The sequence below is a fragment of the Numenius arquata genome, chromosome 3, assembly GCF_964106895.1.
Source record: "Numenius arquata chromosome 3, bNumArq3.hap1.1, whole genome shotgun sequence".
NCBI classification, from domain to species: Eukaryota; Metazoa; Chordata; class Aves; order Charadriiformes; family Scolopacidae; genus Numenius; species Numenius arquata.
The window spans coordinates 22,117,584-22,138,139 of NC_133578.1; the positions used below are offsets into that span (position 1 = coordinate 22,117,584).

The 20,556-nt window shown below is 40.4% G+C and overlaps 2 protein-coding genes across 3 annotated transcripts in view; one reads left to right on the forward strand and one right to left on the reverse strand.

Moving 5' to 3' along the window:
- The first annotated feature begins 5,126 nt into the window (after window positions 1-5,126).
- G6PC2 (glucose-6-phosphatase catalytic subunit 2) lies at window positions 5,127-10,838 on the forward strand. The gene is made up of 5 exons (XM_074145450.1): window positions 5,127-5,344; window positions 5,667-5,776; window positions 8,098-8,209; window positions 9,062-9,177; window positions 10,327-10,838. The coding sequence occupies exons 1-5, from the start codon at window positions 5,127-5,129 to the stop codon at window positions 10,836-10,838; spliced, it is 1,068 nt and encodes a 355-aa protein (XP_074001551.1).
- Window positions 10,839-15,818: 4,980 nt separating this feature from the next.
- The window catches only part of ABCB11 (ATP binding cassette subfamily B member 11), a 45,349-nt gene continuing 40,611 nt past the window's right edge, over window positions 15,819-20,556 (reverse strand). For both annotated transcript variants that reach the window (XM_074145099.1, XM_074145098.1), the window contains exons 23-28: window positions 20,283-20,524; window positions 20,013-20,169; window positions 18,781-18,978; window positions 17,776-17,982; window positions 16,775-16,921; window positions 15,819-16,019 (exon numbers count right to left, since the gene is read on the reverse strand). In XM_074145099.1, coding sequence (XP_074001200.1) covers window positions 15,819-16,019; window positions 16,775-16,921; window positions 17,776-17,982; window positions 18,781-18,978; window positions 20,013-20,169; window positions 20,283-20,524 — 1,152 coding nt within the window. The remainder of the gene's footprint in view (window positions 16,020-16,774; window positions 16,922-17,775; window positions 17,983-18,780; window positions 18,979-20,012; window positions 20,170-20,282; window positions 20,525-20,556) is intronic.

Consider the following 20,556-nt stretch of genomic DNA (forward strand, 5'->3'; position numbering starts at 1 on the left):
ATTAATAAGGTGGCAGAACCAAGAGAAAACAGCTGGTTCTTGTTAGCATTTGCTGAACCTCTACTGGTCAGTGCAGCCCTAAAGAAGCCTGACCTTAACTAGGGCTGCCTGGGTCCAATGAGGAATGCTTGAGGGAATGAAATATGGAAAGGAAGAGCTTCTTGAAAGATTCTTCTCTTCTTGAATCTAAAATTAACATGTGTCTTTTCAGTGTTCCATTTGGAAAATATTCATACCTAAGAAAATAGCTGTCAGTTGCTGTACACAGTGTCTACTTGTGAACTTACTAAATTGGTAGTTAATCCTTGTAGCTGATCCAGTGCCAATGAAAACACTGATGTGGAATTAATGTTATTGTTCAATTAACTAAGCATAATGTACCAGAAATTTAGGCCCAGTACATGGACCTCCATTAACAGTGTTTTAGAAAATGTTTGCTTTGATGGCTTTTCCTTCCCTTGCAAACATTTGCTTAACATCTGATATCTGTTATGTAATATTTGCTCTAATATGTAGGTGTAAAGTAGCTGTAAACATTTTATCCTCCCTTCACTGGATCATCAATGTGATTCTTGTTTCTACATTAGTACCGAAAATATATAAAGTTTTGGATAGTTTCTGGGTTTGTATGTCTTGGAAAATAAAAAAATCAAGAAAATACCAATAAATTAAAAACTCTTTATGTGAACAGATAGCTTTAGTAAAATAGATTTTAAAGGTTTTTGCTTTGCACTGATAACTCATTTGATCATGTGAAGGCCAAACCTTTGTTCTATAAGATCAAAACAAGACAAAGCTTTGATTTAAAAACTTAACTGCATACGCATTCTGACCATTTTGTACAGATCACTAGTTTTCCTCATAATTCCACGTACTAAAATACAGCAAATAGTTTTATTTCGTATATTATCTCAAGTGACGTTGAAATGCTAAGCACAGTACAGAAGCATTTTGCAGTGCTTTGCATAGAAAAGGAGAGGAAAAAATGTTGTTGATGAAGTATTTCTCCTCTGTTATTTTAAACAAGTTATCAAGTATAGTATTTCACCATCTTTTCTCTGCTGTTCACTAGAGCTAGGAAAGTCTTCAGTATCTTAGACTTCTATAGGTCAGCAAATATCACAGGCTGGACAAGAGATGACTCACATGTCAAGCAGGATCATCAGTGTTTTCAGGCACAATGAGAACATCACCTGAACTGCCTCTCACAGAAACCTGCTTACCTGTTCCAAAAACTTTCTGCTTTCGGTTTTGTAGACTGAGGATTTGCTTGGGTTTTTTTTAAACACCTTTTATAAACATGAATCCTCTGTTTTTCTCTAGATGTGGATGTAGGAGCTTCTGAAACAAAAAGAATGTAGGAGAAAATCGAAGCTTATTTATGTTTGGTGTTAGCTGTCAGTCTTCGTTATGTCTAAGGTGCTTATATTTCTATCTTTCTATCCAAGCAGAAAGATGATCAGCAGCAAAATCTTTAAAATTAAAATTAATATGAAGAGACCTTTAGCATTTATACTAAAAGAGGTGACTTTACTGAAACATTGCCAAGACTTACCTTCAAACATTATATTAACGAAGTTTCTGGGATCCAAAGTGTGTCTGAGTGGTTCTGTCTGAGGAGGAGTTCAGCCTGAGCAGATGCAGCACTATCTCAATGCGTAACATGGGTGAATGTTTTTATATTTATAAATAAAACAAACATGCAAAAAGTTATTGCAATGGTCCTGCAATTCCTGCATCAGAGACAATTTTTCTGATACTATTGAATAACAATGGTGGCGTTAAAGAGGGACTGGAAGGGAATCTCTTTTATTACATGGTAGACTCTCCTGAGGACATTAAATTGTATCTTGATGGAAACTTACTTATTGCAAAATATTTTTCCTAATACAACAATAGTTATTTAGACAACCTCATTACAATTGCTGTCTTAACTAAGTACCGGAAGCAAGATGGCTGCTACTTAGCCACCAACTGGCTTGACATTTACACTCGTGTTTAAAGCTAATTATTCTTTATAAACTAAACTCAGAAGAAAATCTCAGTTTCTCCACATTTTTGCATACTAAAGCCAAACATGTATTAGAGTGCTTTTTATTGTTGTTTCTGAAAGTCCTACTTATCTTTAAAGGAGAGATACTTTTGTAGCAAAAAAAATGTAGCAAAAGCACATTTTTCTCTAGTAGTAAGGTGTAAAAAGTTATTTGAGAGAGATATTTCTAAACAAGAAAGTTCTTTGTAAAGAACTGGGAGAAGGAAAATTATTTCTATCAGTTCATTTATATGACAGTTCCCTTGCGGGACACCCTGAAAAGTTATAAGCTATATGGCTTAGTAAGAAACAAACATCCCCAAATATTTGCAGCTAAAAAGCTAGGAAATATTTATTGTTGAAATACCCTGAAATTTTGGTTTTGGAAGGGTATTCCTTGAAATCGGGTGATACCAGTTGAAGTCAATAATTCAGTCAATATACAGAAAAATATTGCAGTAGTTACTCAGGAACAGTGCATAACGTTTTAAATCTCTTTTTAAGGTTTTCTACATGGCTCAATGCAACTGGTAGGAATAAACATACAGGATTTAAATCTGCTAAAAAGTTTCTAAAACCAGACTATTAATAGCTAAAGTAAATATGAGTAGCTAAAGTAAATGTGAGATTGTGTCAGGAAGAGAGGTCTTCCGAGTCCATTTAACTGCCATGCCTTATTTGTTGAATCTCCTTAATGTTTCCACATGACTTCCCTGACCACACATCATAAAGCCCTGTTAAGCTGTTAAGTCTCTTTTCAGCAAAAACAGTTAAGTAGTTTCTCTCTTTGCCTCCACAGCTTGTATAGTTTAGCTTTAAGTGCCATGCAGAAAGCAGGAGGGAAGTGCGCAGTGCATATATGCGACTGCTTTTGCTCTCTGATTTGAATTGTTTCAGATACATAGATAATGTCTAATATAAGACATGAATATGAGAACCTGCATAAAGAACTGCTGTGTTCCTCTTGCTGCTCTGATGATATCAGATGATGTTATCCTCAGACTTCTGGTATTCATTGAATCACTTGTGGAAAAAAAGTTTCTCATGTAGCTATCTCACAAATGAACTATACATAACATCCCTATGCTAGAGTTATTAGTACTAATATTGATAAAACAGGTTGGATCAATGGGCCAAGGCCAATGAGATGAGGTTTAATAAGGCCAAGTGCCGGGTCCTGCATTTCGGTCACAGCAACCCCAGGCAACGCTACAGGCTTGGGGAAGAGTGGCTGGAAAGCTGCCCAGCAGAAAAGGACCTGGGGGTATTGGTGGACAGCCGGCTTAACATGAGCCAGCAGTGTGCCCAGGTGGCCAAGAAGGCCAACAGCAGCCTGGCCTGTATCAGGAATAGCGTGGCCAGCAGAAGTAGGGAAGTGATGGTGCCTCTGTACTCGGCTCTGGTGAGGCCTCACCTCGAGTGCTGTGTTCAGTTCTGGGCCCCTCACTACAGGAAGGACGTTGAAGTGCTGGAGCGTGTCCAGAGGAGAGCCACCAAGCTGGTGAGGGGTCTAGAGAACAAGTCATATCAGGAGAGGCTGAGGGAACTGGGCAAGTTTAGTTTGGAGAAGAGGAGGCTGAGGGGAGACCTCATTGCCCTCTACAACTACCTGAAAGGAGGTTGTAGAGAGGTGGCTGTTGGCCTCTTCTCCCAAGGGAATAATGACAGGACCAGAGGAAATGGTCTGAAGTTGCGGCAGGGCAGGTTTAGATTAGGTATTAGGAAGAATTACTTTACTGAGAGAGTGGTCAGGCACTGGAACAGCCTGCCCAGGGAGGTGGTGGAGTCGCCATCCCTGGAGGTATTTAAGAAACGTGTAGACATGGCACTTCAGGGCATGCTCTAGTGCCCGAGATTGTTGGTTTGTGTCTGTTTGTGGGTGGGGTGGTGCATGGTTGTGGGCGTTTGTTTTGGTTTGGTTTTGGTGTTTGGTGTTCTGGGATTTTGGAGGGGGTTTTTTTTGATTTTGGTGGGGTTTTTTGTTTGGTTTGGTTTGGTTTGTTGGGGTTTTTTTGTTGGTTGGACTCGATGATCTCAAAGATCCCATCCAACCAAAAATATTCTGTGATTCTGTGAAATCTGATGTGCTAATACATTATTTGCTGTATAATCTTAAAATCCTGCTTTCTGGCAGAATCCCCGTTTCCTCCTGGCTGTTTGCCCTGGAGAACCCAAGTGCTTCACTTGGGAATACTTCAGGGAAATGCTCATAATCAGCTGTTCCCAGCCTTGCTCTGGTTTGCGAAGCAGTGCTTATTCCTGCCGGGCTGGGCAGCAGGAAGGGGGCTGTGGCAGGGCAGGCTTCTGCTCCTCTGGCAGAGGTGTGTAGGACTTGCATCATGTAAGCAATACGTGAGAATGGTGATACTGGGTGAGATGACTCAGAGGCTAAACTTCATCTGCATTGTGCCCTGGATTAACATGGCCTCTTCCGTGAGGGAAACAATTGTTTTTCAGTGCTTTGGGAATATTGCTGCTTTAAAAATGAATCTAGAGCTCAACAGTATTGTTGATGTATGGATGCTGGTTGTATTTTCCATGACTGAAAATGTGTTGTGCAAAGTATTAGATGCAGCATGGTAGCCAACTTTGATTTCAAAGTGAAATGTACCGCTTTAATGACAGTTCTGCAAAGACCAATTATTTGTGTATTCTTTCTGTCCTTTATATGTGCAACACTTAATGAAGTATACACATTGCTAATGTCCATCCTGCAGAGAAATGAACTGTGAAAAAATTCAAGCAAACATGTTCCAACTGTTCATAGAAAGGATTGCATGTCACACACTGTGTTTCCACAAAACTTTCCCCACAATTTGCTGCTGCTCAGCATGTACTTCACTTAGTTTCCTCCAATTAAAATTTGCAAACAGAAAAGCTTTCCAGTGCTAACAGACCCATGTGCTTTCCTGGAGATTTGGAGCCACGTGTTCCAGGAATGGCTGGGTACACCACGCCGATACAATATAAAGGCAACGTCAATCACCTTCTCACACCTTTTAATAGCTCCCCTTCATGATTCTTATTCTCCATCACTAGAAACTTAAGATTAAAGGAACTTTACTGTATTTCAAGTACAGTTTAAGCCATTAAGATGGATCTCCTTCATAGCAATGGCGTGCTTATCATTCAGCATTTACAGAGGGACTACAGGGCTTACCAGGATTTCCTTAATTTTATGTCACATGTTGGCGATCCCCGGAATATATTTTCAATTTATTTTCCTCTTTGGTTTCAGCTAAACCAAGTGGTTGGTACTAAAATGATATGGGTGGCAGTCGTTGGTGATTGGTTCAACCTCATATTTAAATGGTAAGAAGTTGGATTTATTTTAAAATTTGGTATTTTTAATGATGGTTACTATATGTGCCTCAAGTTTAGAAAACTTACTGTGAATAATGTACTAGTAGACTTTCCCCTGTAATTATAAAACAGGAATTCACAATGAAAATATTTAAGATATGTTTGAAATAACATTTTGATAAGAAGAACCTGAAGAACTGTTACAGAATAATTCTGGCAGTATAGCTCTTCATATTCATTGTAAGATTATTTATCATGTTTTGCTGAGGCCTTCTTACATAAGAACCTTTTTATTGTGTTTCTGCTTCATTTTATGTTATTTTTTTGTCAGGATTTTATTTGGCCATCGCCCATACTGGTGGGTGCAAGAAACAATGATTTACCCCAATCAGTCAAGCCCATGCCTTGAGCAGTTTCCTATAACATGTGAAACTGGACCAGGTAAGAAATGTTGGAGATTACATTGGGGCATTTAATAGAGGTAGTGGCTTTTGAGGGAGAGAGGATGTGACTTATGAAGATCTTATATGATATACAAATCTCAGACCTCATGTTTAAAATAGCACCAAAACACAGGAAAACAATAAGGAAGAACTAAGATGTGATAGGTATTTGATTGCTGTAGGACAAGAATGCTTACTTCATTCCATTTAAACAGTGCAAGGGAAGGGGATTTGCTTTAAAAATAACTCCTACTAGAATGAACCAACGTATTGGAAAGGAATTTTTTCAAAACTTGTGTCACAGGTTCAGAAAGAGTGATTCACCTGCTTTGTGAGGTCCCTTTTTGGAACAGTTGCAGTGCCAATGACATCTGCTTGGGGACAGAAATTCCACATTGTTTAAGAGTGTTCCAAAACAGAGCAAGGGGCTGTTGAGTTTGAGGGCTTGTGCACTATTGCAAGAATTATTCAGATCACAGAAACTAGTAGGTGGTTCAGTGTAAATAACAATAGTATCAACAATCGATCGTGTAATGTATGGAATTGGCATACATTGGTGGAAAATGGAACACCCTCTTCCCAGAACCAGACACTGATGCTGAATGTGTGTGTGGGGTGTGTGTACAAATATGGGGGGCGGAAGTCTTTAAAAAATGTACCTTTTCGATGTATTTTCACTTTTTTATATCTCATTGTCTTCTCTGTGGAACTCAAATGCAATACTGCTAAAGTTAAATGAGCTTGTGCGACTTTAATATGTGAAATAAGGTAAACTTACTTGGAGCTAACTGACTGAGTTTAGTTTAATTCATTGTACAAGAAAATACTGTCTGTGGAAATGAATGTGCATTGTGCCTCATCAATGCCACTGCAAGTTTATAAGTGGTTTGCAGAGCTGTATTTTGTTAACGTTATCCTGCATTACATCCCACTGTAATTTTGAATGAGAAGCTTAAGCCCTTGTATCAGGCAGGGTTTAATAATGCCTAGTGTATATGTGATCTGCAGTCTGCGTCAAGTGAATTCATTTGGGACATAGCCCCAAGTATTAAGGTCCTTCAGATCTTTTCAAAAGCCTTCAGAACTGAGCCCATTCACCACCACGTAATTCCAGGCTTGGCTAAGGAACTAGCCAGTGTGTTTCATTTTGATTCATTGAACTAGAAGGCCTTTCTTCCTCTTACTTTCCTCCTGAAGTAACAAGTCATTCCTATTTCTGTCCAGTGGGTACCACTGTCATATTGATTCCTTATTTGCACTTATAATGACCACATTTTCTCCAGTCTCGCCCTTGACCATTGGCAATATCTGCCACCCACCAGTTCCTCATTACCAAAAGGAGTGCAGCTGTTAGGTGCACACAGTCATTGTGCGAGCTTACATGGTACTTCACACACTTTTTAAATATGCAATTTATATGAAAAGGTTAGAGAAGCAGCCACAGACATGATAAGGGCATATCCAAATCTGCCAGAGAAATGCATCCAAATATTTCTAGGGTAGCCTGAAGCCCAAACTCTGTGGCTCAACAAAAGGGAAAGCTGAGGCAACTGTTTATATGATTACACGGCAAGCAATCTAGAACCTGAATTTGGTTTGTACTTCTGGAATGAACTGAAATAAAACCCTGCAGCCATCTTTTCTTTGGAATTTGTGAGGTTTTAAGAACATAAACCTTAAGGTGGAGTTCATACTGTTTCTAGTTGGTAATTTGCAGATGAACTATGAAACATTTTTCCTAGATGACATTTTCCTAGATTACAACAAAGAAGCTTTCCCAACATGGATGTACAACGGTATGGTTTCCTTATCAGTGACATTTTTTCTGTTGTGAGGTTTAGAAGTGTACATCTGTTACGAAGTTAATGAAAGAGTTGGTAACGTGACTCCTAAAGATACTGCCAAGCAGAATACTGAAAATGAGTGCAGGGAGCCAGAAATCATCGTGCTTGTCCTCCCTAGCCATTCCTGATTTGCTGCTTCACGGCAAATCCTTTTGCTTTGCAAACTACTATATAGCGCTGGGTCATAACACATTCTTCAGCCAAAATGATTTCTTCTGCCAATGAAATAACCCTGTCCCTTCTCTTTTGTCTCCACAGAAAGGCAAGCTGCAAAAGTCTGGTATAGACAATTTTCAATGATCTAATTTTCTTTCCTTCCCTATTTCGATTTCTTGAATGTATACCTGGTGAACAGAGAAAAAGAGGTGGCAGAGTAATTTTAGGAATCATTTCCCTTGTATGGTGTCAGCATACTTTGGTGATTTTCACACCTGTAGGATTTGAAGCCTGGATATTTCCTTTTTGTTTTTCCTAGGAAGTCCATCTGGACATGCCATGGGATCTTCCTGCGTCTGGTATGTAATGGTCACAGCAGCACTTAGCTACACAGTCAGATGGAAAGATAAATCAGCAGTTACCCTTCACAGGTCAGTGTCCTGCCATTATTCTAACTCATACAGGTATTTCTTTATATACACGCTATGTTTTTAATGATCTTATTTTAACCAAATAAGTCTGTTTTGTCCAGTTTGTAAAAAATACCCAAACCGTTATTATGATCTACTTCAGATAAAGGAAAAAGAATATTAAGAGGATTTATCCATTTGTATAGGTTGGTGTTCATTAACTTGCAGTCATTGCATACAGTATTTCTGAATCAGCTCCTATTTAAGGTCATGTCAGGTCTTCAGTGTTGGAAATATTGAATTCCATTAATTGTCTTTATGTGTTGGATCTTTTGGATAGTACATAAATTTACTACTTTGATAGTAGTCCTTCTTACCGTATTTTACTGCAAATGTGCGTAATGTTGGCAAAGTTCAGTGGAACATGTTACTCAGCTCTGTGGGGAAGTCTTATAATTGCTTTGATGGCTGTCCTTTCCAAGCCTGACAAGGTTGTTTCCCCTATTATGTGAATTTTCTTACCGACTAAATGAACTTTTGCATTTAAGTGTGACTTTATGATGAGAACTATGTTCAAGAGACTAGTACTAATTTAACTTGCCATTGATGATTTTCATCACTAAAACCATGGTAGTTTCTTGGACCTGAAACTACCGGGGTCTGTTCCTGCAGCCCTAGATGTGGCTGCAAGCTCAACCACTCTTGCTAATGTTTTAATACTGACTTCCAGTTTTTAAATCATCTGGTTCTAAACTTCTCTACTTGTAAACCTCTACTTGGTAAAAACAGGAGCCAGACACAAGGGGGTGTGGTGTAAATTACTAGGTGAAATATCTTGTCTTAATTTTTAAGTATCTCCCTTTTCCCTCTTAGATTGACATGGTCATTCCTCTGGAGTATTTTTTGGATTATCCAGATCATTGTGTGCATCTCGAGAGTATTCATAGCAACACATTTCCCTCATCAAGTTATTCTTGGAGTATTTGCTGGTAATGCTGATATTCTTTCTTTATTTTTCAACGTATATGTCAAAATATGAAAAAAAATAAGTATGAGAAAAGGCAAGAGATTTTTAGTAGTGCTGCTCAGCTTGCAGCTCTAGTGGTGCTCTGCGCTCTGGAAGACCAGGATTTGATGATAGTCTAAAGGCAAAACTTGCAGGGTAGTATCTGCTGTCTTTGTGATTCACTCAAGGAGTGAGCCCTTTCCCATGTGCCGGTTGATACTGACTGCATTATATCCACACTGTCACAGACTCGCGCTGTCTGGTTTGTACTGGCCGCATCTGATCATTACCTGTGCTGCCAGTGTGGAAGGGATCAGAAAGGAAGTTGCTCCTGTACGGCCCTGACCTTTCCTCTCAGGAGGAAGCTATTTGTTTCACTTCAGATAATGTCCGGGTGCAAACTACCATGTGTGCAGTGTGGACAAGCATGGGGCAAAACAGAGAAAAAGGGAAATTAGCACTCCCCAGGTGATTTAAGAAGCTAAAGTAGATTTTTCAGAATTGAACACGTTTCAAATTGGTATTTTGGGAGTTCAAACTATGAACAGTCTCTCTAGTATCTATCTGATCTCAAGGAGCATTGAGTGGGGGCTGCCTGCTCCTGTTCTCCTTCATGGATGCAGAGCAGCCTGTGCAGCACTGGCTTGCAGTCCAGATCTCCCTTTTCACAACCAGGATAAAATGAGTAAGAAGAAGAAAAGTGTGTTTTGGTTTTTTTTCCTCGACACTCAAAGCCTGGGTGGGAATTGGTATTGAATTCAGCGTTGCTGTGTCTGTGAGTGAGTCTCTTGCGGAAAAGGAATGTTCTAGTTTACATCTAGTATTTGATGGATTGTCAGCTGGGAGATGCACGCAGGCCTAAGGCACACCTCTTATTGAAAACATGTAGTGCTCGGTATTGAATTTCCTTTTTTCCAAATTAGCAGTATTGAGTGGGAGAAAAGGTTTTGTAATGTACTACAGAAATAGTAAATTGTGTGTGCGTATGTGTATATATACATATATATGTATAAAAAATACATAGATATATTCTTCTGTCTTCAAAAGTCAAATTCTACAGGGACACCGTAAAAAGCGCTTCTTCAAAATAAGAGTATGGTGTTCCCTGTAACACTGAGTTTCTAATCCACAGGCATTCTTGTGGCAGAAGCATTTGAGCACACCCCTGCTATTCAGACAGCAAGCTTGAGAATGTACATCAAGACAAACTTGTTTCTTTTCGTCTTTGCCCTTGGCTTTTACGTAGTCCTCAAGCTTCTTGATATTGACTTGCTATGGTCTGTTCCAAAGGCCAAGAAGTGGTGTGCCAACCCAGACTGGATAAACATTGACACAACTCCATTTGCTGGACTGGTGAGGAATTTAGGTGCGCTCTTTGGCTTAGGTCTCGGAATTAATTCTGAAATGTTCGTCAAGAGCTGCAAAGGTAAAAATAGCAGTAAGATAAGTTTCCGCATATTGTGTATAGCTGCTTCTTTAGCTATGCTGCAGCTGTATAATTTTATTAAGATCCCTACTCATACTGAGTGTTTGTTCTACCTTCTCTCTTTTTGCAAGAGTGCCGCTATGCCTCTGACTGTAGTTGCTTTGGTTCCATACTGTGTCCACTCGTTAATGAGGACAACTGAAAAGAAACTTAATTAGATAAAGTTTCCAAGTGGGTAGCAATGTGGGGATGGATATGAACTGTTCAAGAACCCTCCACACAGGCAGTTCTGCTAAATCATTTTAAGCAAGGGGGATGCCACTGCATCTTTGATGTGCTCCTGGTAAGTAACCAGTACATTCAAGAATGACTTTGGCAGCTCAGACATATTAATTATTGATTTTATTCCTAGAACTACTGCAATGAGGGACACTGCAGTATGGTTATATATGACCCAATACTCTGGGTCATAACAAAGTTTTAATCAACTAGTTTTATTTAGCTACTTGGTGGTCTTTTAGTTCTGTCCATCTCCAACTAGATGGTGCTTCAAGCCTCAGTTGTATATAGTGATACTCAATATTCAGGTTTTTTTATATATGTGTGTTAAACTGCTAGATAATGGTGTGAGTATCACACCACCTGTACCACGCACTGTGGAAAAGGCCAGCGTAGTAATAAATAAGGCTTCAGATTTAACTTATTGAGCTTCCTGAGCAAAACAGCTTTTGATTAAGCCAGATGAGAAGAAAATAAAAGTTTATTTCAATTAGACTCTGTAGAATGTATTTTTGCATTACTGTGTGTCATTTTTGTCATTTTTACTTCTTGAAAGTGGTCACATAAATCATGAATGATACAGATTATACCTTTGATATTGAAAATGCATAAATATGGTGTAACAAATCTTTGAGTTCTGTACATCTATACAGAGCAAGAAATGAAGAAAGTTGTCAATAATGAAATTATCTCAGCATATTGTTCCTGTTCCTGTATTGCAAAAGCAAAGTAGTCTCATTCTCTCGTATCAAGAGTCAGAAGCCAGAATCACTGTTAGTAGTTGTGTAAATCATGAAGAGATGATTGCAGACTAAGTTATTGCAAGTTTATATTCTTTTCGGCTTGGTTTACCTAAGCGCACAAGTAACTAATACGTCAACTACATTTATTTTTTTTATATAAAAAGGATGCTCTAAATAGGCAAAGGGAAGAACTTTCCTTTTTTCATTGTTTAGCACCTACAGTTGCATATTGTCTTTTGGCGCACAATCTTTAAGCAGTATTTTTCTGATGCCGTCTCCTAATGCTTAGTGTACACGAGCAGTAGGAGATGGTAACGAGGGCTGTGTGAATATGATCTGATAGCAATATTGTATTGATTCTAGATTTCCAATTAGTTGTAGGATAATTGAAATAGAAAGAGTTTTATTTAATTGGGAAAACAAGGTGAATAGTTTGAGTTGGCCCTTGGGAATGAACACGATACAAATTACAAAAGCAAATCTGAAACAGACATCCTTATTTAAGAGCCTCCTAAAGACTGCATTGACTTACAGAAATTATGAATCTGTTTTTAACAGTCTGAGGAGCATTCTGCTTTATGCATCTCCTGATATCTTCTGTAATGATTCTCTGAACTCTTTTTTCCTGCAGCAGCTGGCCTGAAACCAGTCTTTTCAATAATTTTGACTCCTTAAGCAAAATGACTAAGCTAATGGGACTAGAAACAAATAACGAAGAGCAAAGGCAACTATGACAAAGATTTCTCCCATGTTCAAGATGCTCTGTGCTTTGTTATTCCCCGCCAGTGAGGTGACCTACAGAGGCATCACAAAACGCTAGAAGGTTGGTCTCGCTGTCCTGTTCCTCACTCCTCCTGGCCAACAGCAGGAGATTCTTTGTGCACAGCCGTCTGTGGCTCTTGCAGCAGTGTTTGGGCCTACTGGCAACGTTGGCTCTTCTAAGCTGGGAGTTATGGGCAGGCATCACGTTTCTAAGCTCCTACCACGTGAGGGTCTGTGCTTCCTGGGACTGACAGAATCTTGGTGCCTCTGTTGGGATAGACACAACCGTTAACGTAGAATGAGAACTTGCATTTCTGCAGTATTCTTCTAAGTACAGACACATAGGAAGACATGGGCTCCCACTCATTTTCTTGGAGCATCCTGTTAATTCAGCCTGCAACTTCAGTGCTTCGGGGAAAGGGATAAAGACCAGCTTCCTGGCTGAACCACCTCTTACTCTTTCTGCAACTGTTAAAACACCCCAAAAATGGTGGGAAAACTGCATAAATTAAGCTAGTTTAATTTTGCCAGTAACTTCACAATTTTTTTAACCTGTTGGTAAAGTAATGGCAGTAGAATAAGACACGTTCTGAGCAGCTGAGTGTGTTGGGCTAGAGAGTCTTGTGCAACTGCCTGAAGAATCTCCAAAGAGGGCTCCCAAAACTTCAAATGGAGTTAGCCTTTTCCAGAGTGCTGGGATAAACAAGCGCCTAGATATAGTCTTGATATTTTGTTAGGATTAGAATTGTAAATCAAGAGCCAGCCATATTTAGTGAAATAGACCTATATGTCCGTTAGTCAGGCTTCAGTGAATTTATCACAGCTGAAAATTACACTTCACGCCTTATTGAATAAGATTGTGTGGCACCTTACCAAAGAGCTAGCAAATTGTTAAACACTGGAACTGTAACTTCTTCAGACTTTTGCAGCTGTTTATACTGTTAATCCTTGGAACAGATACAGATCATATAAACTTATACAATGGGCTGAACTACTCAACCTGGCTTGGGCCACAAGGGCCCCTTCTGAATTAAGCTCTTCCTATGGAATAAGGAGGGTGGAAAGTGCTTGACTGATCCCCTTGGTCCTGCTATTGGAATCCGAGGAGAAAGTTACTCTTTTATTCTTAAGAGATGCCCAAATTGGGATAATGCAATTCCAGAAGCCCTTCCATCTGTCTGCAGAAAGATTCTCACTAGGCAGGAGTTATATAAAGTGAAAGTGTCCCTCACTCCTCATACAAAGTAGCTGGCAATTTGTCATTGCGTTCAGTTCACAACACTCACTTTTGCTAATACGCAGCTCTTTGTCCTCCCCATTCCCTGATGGAGGGACTCTGGCCGCAGACAGGCTGTTCCTGCTCAGAGTAGCCTGGTTGGAGCAGGGGCTGTGTTTTCAGAGCAGTTACTCAGGTGCTATCCCAATACGCTGTCATGGTTAGAGTTACCCAGAGGACCGGGGCGGTTGGAAAACCAAATAATACAGCTGCCACGGACTGTGCAGAGAAACATACAGAAGGAGACACCAAATGACGCTGTCAGCTACTTCTGTCAAGACTAATACCTCAGGGCCGGCTCTGAAAGATGCAAGCAAACTCCTTTGGGTCTGCTCAGGGGTCTTGTTGCCAAGCTCCAGGACTGGGAGATCTTACCTGTGTGGCAGCTGCAGAGGAAAGGCCAGTCCAGCTCTGCCCAAGCAGTCCATCACGGCTTGTTGCTCATGTTCAGACACACTGTGTAGCTCCACTTGCACTTCAGTTCCTTCACACAGGTACTGAAGGGCTTTATAGTCAACTGGTTGTCAATAGCACACAGGCAGAAAGTGACAGGAGATGGCAACCAAGAAGGTGTAAGACCAGTGTAACTGTCTGTGTACACCATGAATGCCTTTGTTATACAGGCAAACTTCCCCATACATAGCTCCCAATATTTACTAACTGCCTAAAACCGAGATGATGTTATGATGAAGAGCAGTAGTAGTAACACCCAGCTGGGCCCATGTCACCGTGCTCCTGCGAGGAGATGGCACGCTCCTTTGCAGGCAGGAGCTAGTGTAGTTGCATTCACATTCTTAACAGCTCCATCCTGCACAGCAGACCCTTGTTACAGGCAGCATCTAAATACATACAAATACTTGTTATCTGCTGCAAGATACTCATTTGCTTGTCTGAAAGGTAAGAGTTCAAAAGCACAAGAGCTGGTAAAAAATACAATTTATTGTTATAATTTTAGCCACAAAAGTGGTGTCCTTTAGGCAAAAGAATCATGGAATAAGTACATGTAGTAATTGTAGTTTTTAATAAAGAATAGTTATTTTTCCATGGCCTTAAATACTAACATAAATTAAATATCATATAGGTATGTCAATAGAGAAACATGCAGTAGACCGTATGGTAAACTGTTACAGATACAAACTTCTGCCAGAAGCACATAATTCCTGACCTTTGTCATTTCCGAATGAATTGTTGCTCAATTTATCACCTTTGCTTAATACAAATAGCTAATTATAGGTATTTTTTCCCACCTTTACTGCATATATTTATGGTTTCTGTAAAAATACTCATTGTCGCGCCTTCTGAAAAAAAGATAACACATTATCCATCACTGTCTCAATAGAAGTGATTTAAATAACTGTAATGATTAGCTGTAGAATTTTGCATTGATTTAACTAAAGTATTTATTCCTATTCAAAATCTGTTTGACAGCATTGATCAGAGTGGTGAGTATGGGGGAAATGATCCTCACCAGCTTCTGTTCCTCCTCTCGGTTGCTTTCCTTACTTTTGTGGAGCCGCTTTCTTTGTAAGCACGTGATGGTGTCGTTGAAGGGGCACCGCCCTGTCATCTTGGTGCCGTAGCTGCACAGGGTGGAAATCCAGCCTCCTCCGACAGCACAGCTGATGTGGATGGTACGGAGGGGTGGGAGGGCGTGGGCCCACAGTAAAGGCATCTGTTGTAATCCTCTGCAGACCCAACATTAGGAGAGATTTGATCCTTTCAGATATACAGCGTCATTCTTGGGATTTTTATTCATAGAGCTTACCTCGACAAGTGGCAGTTTCCAGAACACCAGAGCGGAGTCTTTCTTGATTGCTAATTGAGGAATGACAGGACTGTGCAGTCTGACTGCAGGTGGTGGCAATTCCCCAGCTCACCAGCAAAGATCTTTCCCATTTTTAGGCATTCTTTCCCTTTGCAGTGGGCTAAGCTACTTCCTGAATGCTTCAGCCTATGCTTAGTCCCCTGCACGTGCCTGACAACTGCGCTTGATGCAGAAAGCTACATACGTTTAGGGTACCACAGGACTCACAATATTGCAGGGCGCTTTGTAGCACAATGGGGTACCGACATACACAAACCTACCGCAGAGTATTTGTTACAGGAAAAATACGTTTCACGTTTAGATTCGCAGTAATTCAGCTAATTGGGGCTCCAGTGGTAATGAGCTTGTAATAAGCTCCTTCCATGGCCATCAGTTCATCGTGAGTGCCCCTTTCAATGATGAGTCCTTGTGACATCACAGCGATGAGGTCGGCATTCTGGATCGTGGACAAGCGGTGGGCAATGACGATGCAGGTTCGCCCTTCTCTGGCCTTATCCAGCGCCGCCTGCACAGTCTGAAGGCAACAGACAAAGTGTCAGAATGAAAACGGGCAAACAAAATTGGGGCTCAGAGCTGGAGAACTCTGATTGCTTCAGATTAATTAACCGTATTGTGCAACTTGTACAAGTGACTATGAGGTTACACCGGAGCCTCACGTGTGTGCTTAGCTGGGTCAGGAACTGGGTTTCTTAGCAGTACAAAGAAGGGACAGGTAAGCATAGACAGCAGTAGAAATTAAGCAAGGCCTTTATCCGGCTGACGTGCTGAACGTCGGCTCAGAGGGGATACGTTTTGAAATTTTCACCATTTCTCTAATCTCTGTGTGTAACCAAGCCATGCAAATTATTGCCCAAGTTCTTAGGCCGCTCACTGCTGTTTTTATTGGATATTCAAGCTCATCATTTGTATGCTTGAATACATTTTTGGTTTTTTTGAATGCATTTTGCTTTTTTTTTTTTTTTTTTAACGTGCAGAAGCTGCATTTCTGAATCATTCCTACTGAATGCTCTGAAACCCAGGGAATTAGTATGCACATTTCTGAGAAAGTACCGCCTCTCACTGGCAGTCTAAGAGCCCCTGAAGCTGCTGCTGTTTTTCCAGCTCTGCTTTCCGCATCTTTGGAAAAGACGGTTAAAGTGCTGAATTAACAGTGGGAAATACAGTCAGGTAGTGGAGTACGCTGGGATGTCTCTGTAGAACAGACAAAAGCGTTGTACATTGTAAGCCATTGTATTAACTTTCCCTTGTTGCTTATCGCTGCGCATTTACCTTTTCACTTTCTGTGTCCAAGGCAGATGTAGCTTCATCCAGTAATAAAATTTTAGGATCTCGTATGATGGCCCTCGCTATAGCAATGCGTTGTTTTTGCCCACGAGACAGCTGGGATCCTTGAGCCCCAACATTAGTTTCATATTGCTGAAAAATATACGAAAGGAGGATTTTATTCAGGTGTAAGCGAACACAGCGGTACTCAACCTGAAGGAAGAGCAGGAGGAGAGAGGCAGGAGCGCTGACCATTGACGCCTCCTTCTTAAAAGAAACCCAGCAATGGGGAAATACTGTATGAGCGGTACATGTTTGGGGAGACGTTTCTGAGCCATGCTTTGCAGTGCGTATGGCCCAGGAGCCCAGGCACTACGGTGATGGGCCTAGAATTAAAAATTGATAGCAAGATGGTGGCTGATTTGTCTGAGGCAAAAGAAATCCTCCCCCTCCCCTAGATTTGGGAGAAAAGGCTAAAAGTGATTTAAGGGCTTCCTGGACTTTGTGCTTTGTTTGGGTGCCTAATTTGTATTCATACCTTTTATGTTCTGCTCTATATTTATATTTATATGATTTCAGTGCATTTAAATACTTCTTAAGTGCATGTAAGCAGCCAGCTTCAAATATTTTTGTCTAAGTATCATGCTCCAGTCACAAGGCAAATCTCCCACAGCTGGAAATGGGATTTATATTTCCTGACAGTGTAACGGTTTGACTGCTGAACTGTCCTGCTTCTGCTGTCCTGTCAATGGCTTTGAAAAATCTTTCCTTTTCTCCTAGTTAGAGTTGTAGCTGCTGGTTTCAGTTTTATAAATATTTATATTTATATAAATACGAATATATGAGGCATGGTCAGGACACCCTCTTTGCTCCTGCTGTTACAGCAGTTGAAGTAAATTAAAGGTATACACGTGCACCAACTTTAACTGGGTTTGGAGCAACTCCTGCTGTAAGGAACACCGAGCAGCCTATTTGCAGATCCCAGCCAAGGCCTCGCAGGTACTTACTTCAGGCAGCGACATGACGAAATCATGCAGCTGAGCCTTCTGGGCCGCTTCTATGACTTTTTCCATGGTCGCCTCTTTGGTGTTACTGCCATATTTAATATTATCAGCGATGCTGCAGTCAAACAGCACAGGCTCCTGGGACACTATTCCAATTTTTGATCTAAGGAACTGTACATTTATTTTCGTGGTGTCGTGTCCATCTATTAACTACCAGGAAACAGGAGAAAACTTGAAACATGGTTTCAAAGCAACAGCCTGCAAAACCCAAATCATTTATAGCAAAACTAAACGATTTAGCCATATTACTAAAATGCAAACACAACTGATTTAAAGTCATTTGAGGAATCGCTTGTTTTTGACTCCTTTGTGCAATGATGTATATTTTCTGGGTGCGTCTGTGCTCCAGCCAAACACTAGACCATTTACTTAATCTTAAACGCAAGTGACTTATTTATTTGCTTAAGGTTAGGCACATGCTTTGTGGCCTTCCTGGCATAGTGATCACCACACTTATTTCTTCCAAAGAAAGAGAAATCAAACTAGATGGTTTAGTATTTACACAAGCAAATGATATAAAAGCTTTTTAAATTATCAGCAATTGAATAACTGCAAGTTAAACCTAGACAAATCCAACCTGCAAAGAAGCTGCATGTTGAAGCTATATATTTAGGGATGTTCCAGACTGTTACTCCGTTCAGGCTTGATTTGTGCTTGTGCTCCCACAATGTACACCCCACATTATATGTTTCATACGAGAGCTACCAAGGTGAACGCATATGACCTACATTAAACCTGAGGCTTGTAGTATTCTGCTCTTGCCTGAATACATCCGAGGTGATATTCAGGAATTGTCAGAACAGTCCACATCCATTCAAGAAGGAGCCGAAGCCCCAAGCTGCGCATGTACATGCCACCGCTGGTAGGCTACGCAGCAGTACACGTTGAGAAGAGTCCTTGTAGCACTGCTGAAAACAACCGCACACAAACCACGTTTCCTTTGCTTACCACACTTCCTGTGTCGGGGTCATAGAAACGCTCCAGAAGCTGGACACTGGTGCTCTTACCACAGCCACTACTTCCAACAAATGCCAAAGTCTGTCCGGGCTTAACAGCTACAGTGAGTCCTTTCAGGACCTGAATATCAGGCCGAGAAGGGTACGTGAATTTACAGTTAAGAAATTCAATGCTTCCCTTGAAATCATCCTGGTGAAAAAATAAAAAAGAGAAAGATGCTACAATAAGCTGGAGCTCAAAACTGAGCCATAAAGGACAGAGTAACTCTTCCTCAGATCCTATTCTTGCATCTCTTATTTAAAACATGACACTAGTGCTTGTGAAATTGGCCCAGAAAGAGGGATAAAAACCATACTGGAGTAGCTCTCCCGGAGATGAAGCCATTCGTCATAACGTTATTGCTCTGCTTATAGTTCCCTGTACTGCACTGCTCAGAGGCATCAATTGGAAACAGGATTGCATTGCAAATGGGTAAGTTTTTTATTTTAATTCAGACACTCTGTAAGTGTAAATTTGGTGATAGTCCAAATACATTTGTGTAAAAATCTGGATTTGGGAAAAAAAATAAAATCAATCTAGCTTTGCAGCATTAAAACAATACATGAATTTAGATCAATTTGCCCAGAACTCTCTAAAAAAACTCTTTTACAAAACTCTGAGGGGTATCAAGACAGTTAATTTTCATCATTTGAAGCAGAATACGTAATGTGTTTAGTTCATAACAATTATTTCAAGTTTTTGTTTAATTCTGAAAAAAATAAATGAAAATAAACTACTTGAATTTTCTGGGTCTGACTTTTCAATTCACCAAAAATTGAGCATTTTCATTTTTTCTGACTCAAAGATGATTCACCTCCTCGTGAACACCCCCAGCATTTTTATGTGAATGGAAAAAAACCACCTCCATTATAAGCCAGCGATAGTCAGGTTTATGTGCGAACTGTGGAGCAGAAAGGAAAAATATGCTATTCTGTGAGTCATCTAAATTGGTCCTATTCCAATTTACAGGAGCTTTACACCGACAAAATCCTAAAAGTCACACTTTATATTACTTTTGCTGTCGAGCACAGAGCTCACTGCTTCCAAAAGAGCAAAGTCAAGTAACAATTATACAGTCGACATAACTTTCCTGTAAAGCAGTGATTCTTACTGACTTATACATCGTTAGTGCAACCTCAATGCTAACATGAATGACATCACAAATTACTCATCTTTGCTCTTACCCATTTTTCCCCTTTTTCACTGTAAACGCTGATTTTCGGAAGCCGATCGACCAGTTGAAAGAAGCGTGCAGCAGATGTTTTGGCTTTGGCATAGTTTGGGGTATAGGAAGAAGCTCTTCCCAAAGCAGTTCCACTGGTGACAATAGCAGAGATCACCCTGCGGGAAAGGGGGACACGGTCGTTCTTGGGAAGCAATTGGGAAACCCACTGCTACACCCAGCCCAGCGCTTCTGGAGAGGAGCCCGTTTGTAGCTCCAGGCAGGCTCTCACCTGAACACGAAGCTGTAATGGAGCCCTTCATATTCAACTAGAAATCCTCCATATCTGTAAGAGACGGCGTTGGCAATGAACACTATGCTCTGGGCAAAGCCAAAGCAGATTCCATAAACGTGGGCTTTTTTGATTGCAGCTTTATAAGGCATATACAGGTGCTTCTCAAAATTGTCGACAAATGTTTTCTCTTTTCCTATCCCAGCTACGGTCCTGATGTTAGAGAGGGCTTCACTGGCAATCTGGAGGAGAAAAAAATATATAGGTAAAAGCT

Bases quoted from the DNA above. Each gene is read 5' to 3' on its own strand.
- G6PC2 (XM_074145450.1), top strand. From the start codon at position 5,127: ATGGATCTCCTTCATAGCAATGGCGTGCTTATCATTCAGCATTTACAG. The intron at 5,345-5,666 runs GTAAGAAGTTGG...TTTTTTTGTCAG, and splicing joins TTCAACCTCATATTTAAATG to GATTTTATTTGGCCATCGCC. The intron at 8,210-9,061 runs GTCAGTGTCCTG...TTTCCCTCTTAG, and splicing joins TCAGCAGTTACCCTTCACAG to ATTGACATGGTCATTCCTCT.